The sequence below is a fragment of the Portunus trituberculatus genome, chromosome 18 (genome assembly GCF_017591435.1).
Source record: "Portunus trituberculatus isolate SZX2019 chromosome 18, ASM1759143v1, whole genome shotgun sequence".
NCBI classification, from domain to species: domain Eukaryota; kingdom Metazoa; phylum Arthropoda; class Malacostraca; order Decapoda; family Portunidae; genus Portunus; species Portunus trituberculatus.
This window is the reverse complement of record NC_059272.1, coordinates 297,193-312,500: the sequence shown is the minus strand read 5'-3', so window position 1 is coordinate 312,500 and position 15,308 is coordinate 297,193. Positions and strand designations below refer to the sequence as shown.

At 40.5% G+C, this 15,308-nt stretch overlaps 1 protein-coding gene across 7 annotated transcripts in view; it reads left to right on the top strand.

The window, feature by feature from the left end:
* LOC123505850 (putative tyrosine-protein kinase Wsck) overlaps positions 1-15,055 on the top strand; it is a 17,094-nt gene extending 2,039 nt beyond the window's left edge. For 3 of the 7 annotated variants that reach the window (XM_045257634.1, XM_045257632.1, XM_045257631.1), the window contains exons 2-5: positions 95-1,525; positions 2,439-2,738; positions 3,490-3,546; positions 8,515-15,055. In XM_045257634.1, the coding sequence (XP_045113569.1) occupies positions 95-1,525; positions 2,439-2,738; positions 3,490-3,546; positions 8,515-9,060 (2,334 nt within the window). In that variant the 3' untranslated portion in view covers positions 9,061-15,055. The remainder of the gene's footprint in view (positions 1-94; positions 1,526-2,438; positions 2,739-3,489; positions 3,547-8,514) is intronic. The other 4 variants (XM_045257636.1, XM_045257633.1, XM_045257637.1 and 1 more) reach the window with 2 other exon arrangements.
* Positions 15,056-15,308: the final 253 nt, after the last annotated feature.

Sequence of the window (15,308 nt, the reverse complement as noted above, 5' to 3'; positions counted from 1 at the left end):
CACTCTATTTATTTCAGTGACTGCTGGAGCTGCTATGCTATGCCTACTTTTGAGATGATTCCTCTCTCACCTTCTCTTTTCTTATCTATTTCAGATGGGGGGAATCCAAAGAGAATGGCTGGTGTTAGTGAAGGTGGTGGTGTGTTTGAGTCTGGGCATCCTAGCACAGGATATGAGGCCTGTTGGATGCTACAAAGAAGACACAGAAGGACAGGATTTTACTTACCACTCAAAGAACATTTCTAGCGGGACAAGTGTAACTGCTTGTGTGGATGAGTGCAAGTCGGCCTACAAGAGTTATGCTGCGTTACTCAATGGTACTCACTGTCTGTGTGGAGATATTCTGAGCATCAGTGGCTCAGATGGCTGTGATTTGCACTGCTCTGCTGAAAGTTCTTACTTGTGTGGTGGCGAGGGAGCCATGAGTGTGTACGAGGCTGGGCACGGCATTCTTAACCGTCCCTCTTCCTTGACTCAAGTAGACAGCGACCCATACACCTTGCACATTACATGGGAGGCACCTGCCAAGGGACTGTCTGAAATATTGAAGTACTTTGTGACAGTAGAACCTCTCTTCTCATACAGTGAGAGAGATTCGTTTGTTACAAGAAATTGGACATATTCAGCTCACACCCACTCAGCTTCTCTCAGAAAAGTCCATCCAGGTACCAAGTACAGAGTGGAAGTGAGAGCTGCCTCACCCCAGGGGAAGGGATATCCCATATCCAGGGAAATGTGGACTAAGGTTGGCAAGCCTGAGACCCCTGCCATCCCCCAGGTGATTAGCCGCACTGCAAACACCATGACAGTGCAGCTTGAGCCAGTCATCGCCACCAATGGGCCCATCACGGCATACCAGATTGTGGTCAAAGATGAGACTTTGAGTGCTGAGCTGCAGCCTGACCTGCTGGATGACTTCTCCACAGCAAACTCCAAGAACCTCCCATTCTACATTGCTGCTCAGCTCCCCAAAGAAAATTTTGAGACCATATTTGAAGTGGGCAACGGCAAGCACTACGGCAGGTATTACAATGCTCCGCTGCGTGAAGGAGTCGACTACCACGTCATTCTGGGTGTGGTGAGCACGCTCAACGAGACCAAGACGGCTTACTCCACTCATGGACACGAACAGCACCAGAACTCGGTGATCCACGACTTCTCTGGATTGAAGAAATCTCCGGCAGTCATCCAGCTGGAGGAGAACAAGAAGGTCATAATGGGTCTGTCCATCGCCATTGGCATATTTGGTTTACTTCTCATTGCCTCCATTGTCGTGTACATTGCCATGAGAATCATTGTCAACAAGAATCGCAGGTCATTGGAGAACCAGGAGCTGGCCATACATGCCCAACAGCCCCACCAGGACCTGGATAACGGGTACAGTGTGGCAGCGCACTATGTGGAAGAGGAGCCGCTGCCCGCTGACCACTACCGCCAGCTCAAAGAAAAGGTGTGGATCATTCCTCACCAGGGACTCAATGTGGTCGGGGACATCGGGACTGGCAAGTTTGGGGATGTGAGGAAGGTGAGTAATCTCTCTCTCTCTCTCTCTCTCTCTCTCTCTCTCTCTCTCTCTCTCTCTCTCTCTCCACAGATGTAATGTGTTGTGTGCAGATGATGATGGATGGATGGATCAGCTTACTTGGAGAATCACCTTGTCATGCTCACCAGTGAGGAACAAAGCCCTCACTGCTCAACAACCCACTGTACTGTTACAGATTTGTGGCAGTGGTGATGTTGTAATAATATATAAAAGGAAATAATAATGATGTTAGAGAATTACAGTGGGAAGTAAAACTGTAAATAAGTAATTAACAAATCAGACTTCCATCATATAACTGTTTCAGGACTGCTCACCACTCAAAATGACAGTTGAGAAAATGTGTTTGTAAGTGCTTTCTTTAAGAGGTGAGAGAAGCTGGTGGTGAAATGTAATCCCACTGTATAATAACACAAAGTGCAGAGGAGGAGGAGGTGGTGGTGGTGGTGGTGGTGGTGGTGGTGGTGGTATTGGGGAGCAAATCTGTTGGTGGTGTGAATGGGGCCCAGCTGTGGCACCGGCTGACTTCACATGTTATGTTTTATTTTCAAATTCCTCTGCTATATTTTAAATTTATTTATTTAATCTACTTTACTTTATTTATTTTGCTTAATGCCTGTTACTTTACATGTTCAAGCAAACTGTTCATACTTTCATTTAAAACTTTATGAAAGATTTAATAGTCTGATTTATGTCATATTTACTTTGGTCTATAATTGCAGTGGTAGTGAAATAAGCCCATTCACACATTACTAGTAATAATGTTCCAGGGCCAACCAGATCCACTTAGCTGTTTTTCAACAGATGACAGTGCATTGTATCCACCCAGGTCTGGTGTACCGTCCTTCAGCGGTAAGCAGGAAATGTGTGAATGTCAGCAAGTGTTGGTGTGTTGCAGGGTGTGGTGATCAACAAAGGGAACCAGAGGAATGTGCTGGTACAGAGAATAGAAGATGACAGTCTAGGTGGAAACCGGAAGACACTCATGCTGCGGGAGTTTGACGCTCACGTGCGCATTGGCACCCATCCTCACGTGGTGAGTCTGGTGGGGCTGATGGAGGAGTTCAGCGTCATCTCGGTGGCCTTTGAGTACGAGACGTCCACCCTCAAGACACAGCTGGTGGAGAGCCGGGCCGTCCAGCACTACCCTGTCTATGCTGAGAAGAATCGCAGGTTTTCCACGCTGCTGGAGACTCAGGTTAGTGTGATGCTGAGGTGTTGAGGGTTGTGGTGAGAAAGCTGGTGTTGAGAGGTTGGCCAGACTTGTAGGAACACACATATGTACATCTTCCCTGTTATTTAGGACAAGTGATGGTGTTGTAAGATTTACTAGTGTTCATCATAAAGGAAGTGCAAGAAAGATGACATGTGCACTGTGCTTACTGATGTGTCTTTCCTCTTCCAAATCCAAGTGATGCATTTTAACCAGTTGAAGTTTAGTGATTCCTACTTTTCTTTTTTGTTTAATTAAGGAAATATGAATTACTATGCAGGGAAACAGAATCCCTCTTACTGTGTGAGGCTGTGGTGAGTGCAGGTCAGAGACTGAGAGGTTAGCCTGACTAACTCACAGGCAGTATTACCAATGGCTCCACTACAAAGATTGACAAAAGGTAGCTAAATATAATGTAAAGGTTGCAGTGTCTCCAATCCTGGCCTGATAGAGCAGCTGTAGCAGCCTGTGGTCCTTTAGGGGTTAGGTTGCTTATGCCACTGATTTTCATGATGACATTATGTTTTCAGGAAAGTTCTTACTAAGATTATGAAACCATGATTCCATGTCCAACCTTTAAAGTGAATAAGAGAAATACTTCTCACATTATTTGAAGTCATGATTTGAGCAGAAAGTAACAAGAATAAAGATTTGAAGTGAGAGTATGATGTGATGGAGAAATGTGTGCCTGCATGTGGTTGTGTTAAAAGATCCTCATCTTTGACTCCTACACTAGGAACTGCTGGAGAAGGGTCCTGTCTCAGCGTCACAGGTACCACCATCACACCGACAAGTAACACAATGCTTGGGACTGTTGTGAAGCACCCCGGTGGAGGCTTGTGGGTGGGGATGGTGTGGTGGGGTCAGGGGAGGCAGCTCAGGTTGCCAAGGATGAGTGTGTGGGTGGATGAGTGTGTGGGTGCTTGCTGCTGTTGTGCTGCAGTAGGTCATCGTTATCTGAGTACACACATGGTGACACTGTTTCACAAGTGACTGGCAGTGATATCATTGCTCAGGCATCTCTGCTAATGTGTCACCTCACAGTTACTGATCAAAGTTTCACAGCTGTTGTACATTAGGTGGTTGTAATTTTACCCCACTCTGCACTTTCCACACCTTTCCTGCACCTATTCATCTTCACTTTGAAAATATTTGACCACTAGCACTTGCATCTCATCTGGCACAAGAAGTATACGTATATTAATTTTGTTGCTTGTATGCTTAGTGACCATTGCTGCCAAAATGGTGTCACAATATTGATATGTATATCTTCGCAGAATGTCTGTGTCATTCTTGTAGTATTGTGCTGTGTCAACAACAAACATAATGGCATAAATACAACCAACATTTTGCTGTGTGAAATCTTGAGATTATCAGGTAAACGATGCCGTACTGGCCTGAAAGTTAGCATGCCAGAACAATGCAGTACTGTATGTTGATATTTACAACTAACCAACAGTGAAAAGTTTGCCTGTAATACTTATCATTACTTGTAGGTTATAACTTACACATTTGCCAAACATGATAGCCATATAATAGCAGGGCAGTCTTCCTTATAAGTGGGGCCAGATGGTGTGTGTGTGTGTGTGTGTTTCACTGTTTGATCTGGTGCAGTCTCTGACGAGACAGCCAGACGTTACCCTACGGAACGAGCTCAGAGCTCATTATTTCCGATCTTCGGATAGGCCTGAGACCAGGCACACACCACACACCGGGAAAACAAGGTCACAACTCCTCGATTTACATCCCGTACCTACTCACTGCTAGGTGAACAGGGGCTACACGTGAAAGGAGACACACCCAAATATCTCCACCCGTCCGGGGAATCGAACCCCGGTCCTCTGGCTTGTGAAGCCAGTGCTCTAACCACTGAGCTACCGGGTTTGTGTGTGTGTGTGTGTGTGTGTGTGTGTGTGTGTGTGTGTGTGTGTGTGTGTGTGTGTGTGTGTGTGTGTGTGTGTGTGTTTTATTCACCATAGTTGCCTGCTGGTCACCCAACCAACCTTTCCCCTACAGAAAAAGTTCAGAGCTCACACTGACTGATCTTTTGGTAGGACTGAGACCACACCACACGCTGGAACAGTGAGGCCTCAACTCCTCAAATTACATACTGTACCTAGTTGTGTGTGTGATTCACCATGGTCGCCTGCTGGTCACCCAGCCAGTCTTCCCCATTACGGAGCGAGCTCAGAGCTTATAGACCGATCTTTGGTTAGGACTGAGACCACAACACACACTCCACACACCGGGAAAGCGAGGCCACAACCCCTCAAGTTACATCCTGTACCTATTTACTGCTAGGTGAACACACCCCACACATTAAGAGGCTTGCCCATTTGCCTCGCCGCTTTCCGGGACTCGAACCCGGACTCTCTCGATTGTGAGTCGAAGGCACAACCACTACACTCACGGTGTGTGTGTGTGTGTGTGTGTGTGTGTGTGTGTGTGTGTGTGTGTGTGTGTGTGTGTGTGTGTGTGTGCACGCTTTGTCTGGGCCACCTCATGTGGGATTGTCAACTTGGTATATAGACAGGTAGATAGATAGATAGATGGATGGATAGGCAAATTTTTGTGCCAGTAATATTAAGTTATGTAGTACAGTGGTGGACAGATTCCATTTATAGATAAATTGTTTTGTTTGTGGTGAGCTGTCATTACTAACTGTAAAGATGTCTGAAAGATTGTTGTCCATAGTGATAAACTTGATCAGATTTTCAGAAAATTTCACTAGAAGGAGATCCCATAACATGTACACCAGTTCTTCCATACTTGGTATTACGTGCCACTTTCGTACTCAAAGCCTTCAATCGTCATCATTCATCTTGGAAAAAGTTCTTTAAATAGTATTCCTTTTGCAGTTCACATAAACTTCTCCCAGCCAATTTTTTTTTACTCTTAGGCCTGTGGGCATCCTTACCCAACACTCCCTGACAATGTTTTCAGTGTTCCTGAATCATAACTTTTTCTCTGGGTTGTTACAGAATTGGATATGCTTACCGTTGGACAGGATCACTTATTTAGAGAGCTAATTATCATCACCTAGTTAGGGTTTTGTATGTCTGATTTTATGTTTAGATATGTTAGAAGTATCTCTTGAATAGTGTACATATTTACCACAAGTTTGTGGCAATCTAAAATGATATTAAGGGCATGTGTTTGTAAATATGGTGGAAGCGAGAGGTGGGCCTCATTGTTCAAGATCACTAGGAACAACCACCGCTCAGCCTGAAAATGGCTTGGTGGTGGTGGTGGTGGTGAGTGAGTCACCATGATGGTTGTCTGTCTTCACTAGACATGGAATTCCACACTGATGTTTGTTATCATTGTAATTTATTTTATTTAAGGTTTCCACTAGAAATAATAAAAAGATGTTGCCTCTTTTGGGGAATTCCATAACTTAACTGAATAGATTTAACTACTGATGTGAATAACATGGTATAAACTGATCTGACGTGGTGGTGGCTCACATTGAGGTGAGGTTATCATACTTTGTTATAACTGAATCTTTGTGTCATTTGTGTTGATTGTATTGTTCTTTTGAGAAGAACATTAACATTACATCCTTCCTTCACAAGTTTTCTACTCTTGTGTTGTGTCATGCTTCACTTCTTGCCACTTGTTGCCTCACTGAAGGGATTGTGACACTAACCAGACAAAGTTGGACACTGAAAAGTCAAACTCACAGGTTCTCTGTGACAAACACTGGTAGCTCAAGGCTACATACACGAAACTCCTGTATGACCTTTTAACATTATAGTATGTATTAGCCAGGATTCAGGTACAAATGATAACCTGGATTTCATACTAATATACTGACAGCATTGTACATAATTATTCTGTCCAATGGGAAGTTGTCAGAACTAGTGGTTATCAGCAAGTGGCAGCGCAATACATGTCTCCGCTCACATAAGGATAAGATAGAATATACCTACAGTGTCATTCTATAAATTTTAGAGATGCAATAAGTCAATATAATATATTTTTCTACATAATTCTTTCTAAGTAGTAACACAGGCAAAATCAAACCCTATTCATGAACAAATGTGTATAAGTTGATTTTCTTGTGAACTGGCATTGAGGCTTGTTTGGTCATCTCCACATTTCCAAAAGAGTACACCCTTGTTTGGAAGTGTGTTAATCCAATCAATAGTTAACATGAAGACAATACGTCTCTGTCACTTAAAAGTCCAAACCACACACACCAACTTACTAGTTAATGGAAACAACAATTCTAATTAAGAATAGGCAACTTGAGTATCCTGGCGAGAGTGTTGCTGTCTACCCAAACCAGCGCTGGTCACCTGTTTAACTTAAGAAACACATGGTTAAACAACCAGTTAATTCCTGCTGTAATGTCTATTATGCCACTATGCCGTGAGGAGGAGGAAAGTATCACAAATTCCTCTCTGCTGATTCTACAGTAGTCCTGTGATATGCTTGTTCTGTGCTTGACTGTTTTGCCATCTTGATCTTGATCTTGGCTTGGGGTCGCAGTGTAAAAGAGATGCTAAAATCTCCACAGAAATAACTATATCCATTTATCACAATGTTACTGAGTATGCTGGGTCATGCTATACAGTACAGTCAAAGTTTTTACCTTTTTTGTTGTCCAAATCATTATATTTTAAGACTTGTAATATGCCATATTTAAGATATCGATAACAGTATTACAAGATAATCACAAAAAATATTTTTGACCAACTTCTCCCAAATTTATTCATGTAGGATATTTAAAAGAAGATACAGAAACAACAGTATCATAATCAGTGTTCTATGCGTCTGTATGCACCTGGGATTTAATGCAACAATATTTTAGCTCGTGTCAGTAGGGGACATGTAGCAGCGGTGACATCTGGTGGATTAGTTCTGAAAACTCCCCATTGAGCCCTGAAAGTTTACCAAAGACTGGATATACTCGAACTTTGTAACTGTTTTATTTTTGTACAATATGTACAAAAATTGTATGAAATCAGAAAAGTTGAATATCAGACAATGCTTCTTGGTAAGATGATAGCTGCTGACGTGATTCCTTCAAGTATCTTGCCTTCTTGATTGCACACTCACATCCTGTTGTGGTTTCATCACCTGAGTGTCCTTTGTTTAAGTAACTCACATCATGACACCAAACTATTACCTACTTTGTCTACTTTGTCAAAATTTACAACAATAACAATTTACAATTTTTTCAAGTGTCTGAATTTGTGAATGATCTTAAGTACAGTAGTGGTGGTCCCAGTATGCCCTGGACTCATTACAATGACTGTATGCTGCTGTACATAGTTCAAGGTCCAGGACTCAACTCGGACCAGGAGTGGCACCACAGAGCTTTGGACCACTCTTCATTAAAGGATGCACTGATACTTGCCACACTCTCTCTCTCTCTCTCTCTCTCTCTCTCTCTCTCTCTCTCTCTCTCTCTCTCTCTCTCTTGACTGGACTTGGCCTCTGCAGAGGATGTGTGGATAACAGTTCTATGAATGCACTGAATACATGGATAACAGTTACATAAATGGGAGTTTCATGTATCTTATTATATTTATTACTCACTGCTTGTAATGGACATTTAGTTATAGATTATGTATCATATAGTTTTGTTGCCGTTATTTGACATATCTGATAACATTATCATCTAGTAATGCAAATATGATTAAAGTGCATTAAAATACTAGAGCCAATATTTAGTCATGAGACACAAAGTAGCTTTTAAAATAGATATTCCCTCACCAAAGAGTGTTTGTAATTAGATCCATTTGTTTCACAGGCAATAGAACTCTTAGTTGGCATAGCCCAGGGCATGGCTCACCTTGCTGCCCTCGGGGCCACACACAGCCAGCTCTGTGCCCGCAATGTGGTAGTGGTGGATGGCACCCGGCCCAAAATTACTGGTTTTGGCCTGATCCACTACCACAACGACCTGTACGTGCCAGACTACCGGCGGTGGCACGCCGTGGAGACGCTGCACAGCAAGGTGTCCACACCCAAGAGTGACATGTGGTCTTTTGGCTGCCTCATGTGGGAGGTGAGCACTCTGGGAGGAACGCCTTATTCAGACGTACGCACGGAGGAGGTTGGCGGCCGTGTGATGCGGGGCCTGCGCCTGCCCCAGCCCCAGTATGTGGGTGATGAGTTGTACCAGCTGATGCTCAACTGTTGGCAGCATGACTTGGATGAGCGGCCGTCATTCCCTGAGGTGGAGGCAAGCCTGCGCCAGCTGGCAGAGGATGACATCACACCTCACCTCTTGTTTTCACTGTACCCGTCATTCCAGTATGAACCGTATTCTCCTCACCTGGAATTCATGGACTGAGCTACTGGGATCAGTGTTTGGATTTTGTAATACATTACTTCGTAATTGTACCACTGTACGTGTCCAACCATTTGTGTGTGTGTGTGTGTGTGTGTGTGTGTGTGTGTGTGTGTGTGTGCGTGCATGCGCGCAAGCATTCATGAAATTTTGTATGCTAGGAAGAAATTACTGTCAGACACAAAGCAAAGAGGAGATTATTATGTGCCAAGAGACAACTGAATGCACAAAAACTTTTAGGAGAATTTAGCAGCTCAATCAAAATGTAAAAATGTTTCACAACCACTGAGTGGATTTGCTTCTATTTTGTCTTATGGCACAATTTGGGTATTGTTTTTGTGAATGTTCTGTGTGAATGCTGATGTATTTTTGTGATAAGAAGTTTTACTTTGTGAAACTTTGTGTTTACGTAAGTGAATTTTGCATTCCATCTATTCATTCTGATTAAATTTGTGTGAATTGCATCAGACACAGGGTTGTTGTTGCATCACATCACTTTGGTCACCATAACAGCCCTCACAGTGGCACAGCCTTCACTCTCCAAGCCTTCCTTAGCTGAACACACTAGCTTGGAGTATTGGTTAAAAAGTCAACCACTCCCTGAGTATCAGTGTGTGAGGTGAGGCACAGGGCAAGGAGTGAGGCAAGGTACTGAAGTGAAGGACCCACAGTGAGGAGGATGGGGGTGGGATGGGGGGTGGCAGGCCGGGATATGAGGAATAGTGAGTGTGGTTTGGTGGGTCAGGTGACACATGGAGGGGTTGCTGTATCATTGAGGGGGAGTCTGAACCTTGACTATCTTTGGGTGAAACAGCCTTAGACTTGTCTTGATGTGTGTGAAGCTGGAAGGTTTTACAATTAATAACACTTTATTGTAAAAGAAGTAATTTATTATTTTTTATTTTATATTGGTTACATACATGAGGTTGTAATGTAGAAGCCAAGCTACTTAATCCTTGGTACCAGTTTGTGATATGATGATCACCGTCTACATAGAATAGGTTTATTGAAGTAAGATAAAGGATTCTCTGTTACGACACTATAATGATTTGGAGACAGATTACTCAAATCATTTTGGTGGCATCAAGTTTCCAGATAATTTGTATTGAAGTACCAGGATATAAGTTTTTCCCTCTTATCTCATTAAGTTAACACATTTGTTTCTCCTCAAGGCTTTCTTGGTTCCACATTATAAATACTTTGTACATATGTGATGCCTATCAGCCTGATGGGTTGTATACTCACAAGCACTAGTCCCAAGATCAGGTATCACTGTTGATGCTGAGTGACAACTTTACGCCTGCACAAGGTTCAAGAAAGGAATCACTCACTACATTGTTCAAAGTGTGCAACATTAACAGGAGTGAGCACAGATACTGCTGCTGCTGCTGGAGACAGCCTAAAGCAACTGTCAAATTTACTATAACCAAGTTAAGAAAAGTAGTCATGTTACAATTATCATTGGTGTGCTACTGCATGTTGATGTGAGTCTGTCTAAAGGTTATCTGTCCTGTTGCCTGTCAGTATTAGGATGAGTGATGGAAGGTGGTGTGGATGTACTGTACAATGAACCATTTTTGAGGTGGATCAATTGTGACATGACTCATATTTATAGTACTTTGAAAATTTATCTTTCAGTTATATTGCTAAATACCAGGACTTAAGAGTCTTGAGGAGGACAAGTGCATTAGAAATTATCTTTCTAGGTCAGAAAGACTGGACAACTCACATGCTTGACTATCAATGTTTTTATCAATTGAGCTGAGTGGAACTTTACCACATGTGCATGTAGAACTCAAGAAATTTGAAATACAAATTTTGAATGGATTGTGATTTATGACAGTATTTTGAGGGTTTATTTTGTGTAGCCTGACAGTCACCATGGTGACATGGTGATGTGGTAATTGCTTATTTTGCCATCAGTAATCCTCAGGGATAACTTACACTTGAGAATGTGAACTGTCTTTTTAAAGGAAATGAAATGTGATGACAAAATACTTTCAGTTCTTGCACTTGGTAATGATTTTATGGTTTAGATTTTTTAAAGATAATATAAGTAACATTACTTTTTTGCTTCAGAACTTGATTATAGAGAATGAATTGAAGCAGTGTCTAATACAGTCACACTATGTTCAAATGTGCAATTAATTACTACACAAGCTGGTGTGTGGACAGACAGACTGCCAGCCGTCCAGCATGTGCACTGAGCCTGTGTGGTGACAAAGGTGCCACCCTGTGATTAGTGGCAGTTGTGTAATGTTTTGTAGTGAGGCATGTTGTAAGTTTCATTGTTTGCATGTTTATGCTAAGAAAAAACACTTCAAATCCAAAGTTGAAGTCAGTTCATAATGCAAGTAATGATAATTCAGTCACATTGATGAGAAAAAGCAGAAAAGGAAGATTTTTACACAACTAAGATACAAAAATGCATTCTCTTTTCAATTATAGTAATGTGGAGGCAAACCTTTCTCTAGAAGATTGACATCAATTAAATCAGTTTTGTTTGAGCTTGGAAAAAAAAAAAAAAAAAATAGAAAAATAAATAAATTCTCTTTGAATTTTATGTTGTGTGCATGAAGCATGTAGGGTAAGAGAAAAGACTAATAGCCTTTGATCTCTCATATTGCACTTTTTATGAAGCTACAGCCATGTGTCACATCAACCACTGCTTTGTGGAGGCCAGCAAAGAGTTACTGCTCTATTGTACTAATGTGTCATTTTGATTAGTGTAGGACAACTTCTTTGTGCCTTTATTTGAACAAAAAACCAAAAAACAAAAAAACAAACCAAAAAAAAAAACAAAAAAAACATGGTTGGTAGTGTGCAGAACAGACATTCCCAAAAGGGCTTCCTTGGTAAAAGAGACTCAAGCAAAACAGTCTTTACAGATTGCATATTAATTAAGTATTAGTTTTGTACTGTAACTCTGTAGCATCAATGTGTATAATGTGTGTATGACTTAAGTGCGTTGGATAGGAATGTAATGACTACTTAAAGCTTTTTTTTTCAATTTTTTTTTATCAGTACTAATATGTTGCTGTACTGTACTCTAGTCATGTCTCAGCACTTGTAAGAACACTTCAGCTTTTCTGTTGAAAGCTTTGACATTTTATTACAAGTAACCTTAATGTTACTTATTCTTAAAATCCTCAGTATGTTCTCTTTAGTTACTATTGATAATTCATATTTCTACAAACAGTATGATCACCATTGCTGTACATTTCAAATTCATCTTTGAATCCTTTTTTATGTAGTTGATAAATAGTATCACGTGTGAAGACATCTTCACACTAGCAAGTGACATTTTCTGTTTAGAAACAGAACACTCAGCATAACTAAAGTGTCACATTTCATCTGTCACTGAGCAGATTTCTCTGCACTTTTGGGATACAGATAAGACAATGTTTGCATGTATACACACACATTCCCCAGACCTTTAATCCTGGCCATGTGTGTATGAGTATCACCCCTAACAGTGCAGGGTTTGGCTTGTATTCATTCCTACAAAATTGCTTATCATCAGTTTGGGAGTAATGTGTGTTTTGGAGTGGATCTGTGATGGCAGCTGGACACAAAAATGGTGACTGCACAGTAACTGTAGGAGAATGTCTGGATTAATATTGTAATTGCTAAAATAATTGAAAGAGCAGAGGTTTGAGGAATAAGATAAATGCATTTCATGTTTTATTCCAGATTTTTGTTTGATAAAGCAAAAATGTATTGCTTGATGTATATTAGTACTCTAGTTTTCATAAGTCAAACTAGGATGGATTAATACTAATAATTATTAGCCTTCCACACAAGCTCAGCTGGACAACTGCAGATCACAGATAAAATTCAACTTTAGTAACCACAAACTTCTTAAAATTTAGTTTTGTTTATATCAATGCAAAACATTTGAATGTGAAATTGAAATAATAGTAAAATATGTATAACTTTAAATGATATTACTTAAAACAAAGCAAATTTGTGTGCTGGTTTGCCTGTGCTGATAATACCTCTTCAGATGCTAAGTTGCGTATTTGCGTTCAGTTTATGACAAATGCAAGTCTGCAATGTCATCACAGTTCCATGACTGCACAACTCTGGCTTGTTGGGACACAGCAGCCGTTAGGTTCAAATTAAAGTGTGGTTGGCTTTGAGCCGGGTGTGGAACAAGTGACTGTGACAGCAGAGCAGATCACTTTTCAAACACCACATTGATTTGTGTCTGTGTTGCTTTCTTCTAACCACTCAGTAATGGTATTGATGAAAACCAACTAAATATGAATGGTGGAAAATTAATTCAAGTACTTAAATTCTTTTTTAGTATGTAAAGAGGAATACAAATTAGAAAAATGGGAAACATTTCAGGCCATTTACACTCTTGTTGAAGTGTTGTAATCTATAATGATAATATTAAGTTGTAATAGATTACATATCTGGGACACTGGTTGTCTGTAAGTTAATATTTAACACCTTTGCTAATGTACTTAAGAGTATCATAACACTAACATTTAAACTTGTGAAGCAGTTGAGAATCTCGTAGCTTTACCCACGTGTAAATTTAAAGAATCTCCTGCATAGTATTCACTGGCACTAGTACAAGTGCTGTTTTACAAGGATTATTATTTTTTTTTTTACAGGCATTCAGATTTTACAGATTTTTTTTTCTCATCTGATCTTTATTTTCATTCTTTTAAATAAGTTTCCAGGAAGATACCAAAATAGTGGTGATGTACTATAGCAGCATTAGCCTGTGTGATAGGCAGCAGGGAATCTGCAAGGCATGTTACTTTACATGTGTTGTAATGGAAAAATGTGTACCATTGTAATTTAGTGGTTTTGTAAAAGATAAGTTGTTTAAAGATCCTCCTTTATTGATTGGATTGAGGCAAGGCACATGCACAGGGAATCCTTTTTGCTTGTTAGTCAGAGGCCTTATACGTATGTAGGTGGTCATTTGAATATCATGTCTTTTTAAAGAATATTTGGGCTAAGTTTTGCCTCTTCATAGGAAAAATAAATCTACTACTTGTATGATGCACAAGTAGCCAATCTTAGTCCATGTTGGTGCAGGCATGTGTGTATCTGTGTGTGTGTGTGTATAGTGACACTTCTTCAAGGCCTGTATAATTCCTGGGTACTCATTGGTCACACTCAAAAGTAGAACAGCTGCCTTGTAGAATGCTTACCATGGCCCTTATAGAGTCATAAGAAGTCATCACCAGTACATATAGATAGATTATGAGCAAGTTACCTTGGTAACGTGTGGTCTTAATCTGTTTGGCAAGATATTGAATGCTGATGCCAGTGTTGGGACAAGAAGAAGAAGAGAAAAAAGGGGGGAAATCTTTGGGCCAGAACTTCACATGATGAAGAACATTGCCATTGTACAGTATTAACTAAGCTTTTCTATTAGTTATGAAGCTAGACAAACCAATCTCTCAGTTAGTATAGTTGTAGCACCTGTGAAGTGCAGGACGGGAGCAGGAAATATAATCTCTGGGCTACCTGAGTACTTCAAGAAGGATGAGGCTTACTCCATTGTTAACTAGCATGAAGGATTCCTTTATTAGCACCATCCAAAGCCCTCACAATCACCACAATGTTGGGCAAAATCACTGGTTATTAGACAGCACTTGAAATAAGATATGATGTTCTGTATTTTTCACACGATGTTTAAGCATTACCTAGTGATAGAGATTAGTGCAATGCTGTCTTAAGCAGGATACATTTGTATTCTTTATTTGGGGAAGGCAGTGGACATACATAGGTCATGGTTAATTTACTTACATTTGTTCACAAAACCTAATACTATATTATACTTACATGTTCATTTTAAGCTGAATTAAAAAAATACATTAAAAATATTGAGATCTTGACAACAGTGTTTTTTAAATCTTTGGGAATCAGTAAGCACACAAAGTATTCCTGATACCATTTGGTGGGATGTTATTTAGTAGTGTGAAATGAAACTGACAATATGCATGTTAAATTAAATGTGTCCAGAAATTATGATAATAGTTTCTTTCTTCATACACCTGAGTACTACATACCTAATTATGTGTTTGAAAGGGAAACATCTGAATCAAGAATAATCCATAAACAAAAGCAATAATAACTAAAGGTCTATGTATAGTACAGGGCTGTGATCAAACCATACACTCCCTGGCTGGGTGGTTAGAATACAGCCAGTCAACATATTCCTCATGTAGCGTAAGAGAGATGAAAAAGAAAACAGGGAATCTTTCCTTTGTGTTTGATTTCCA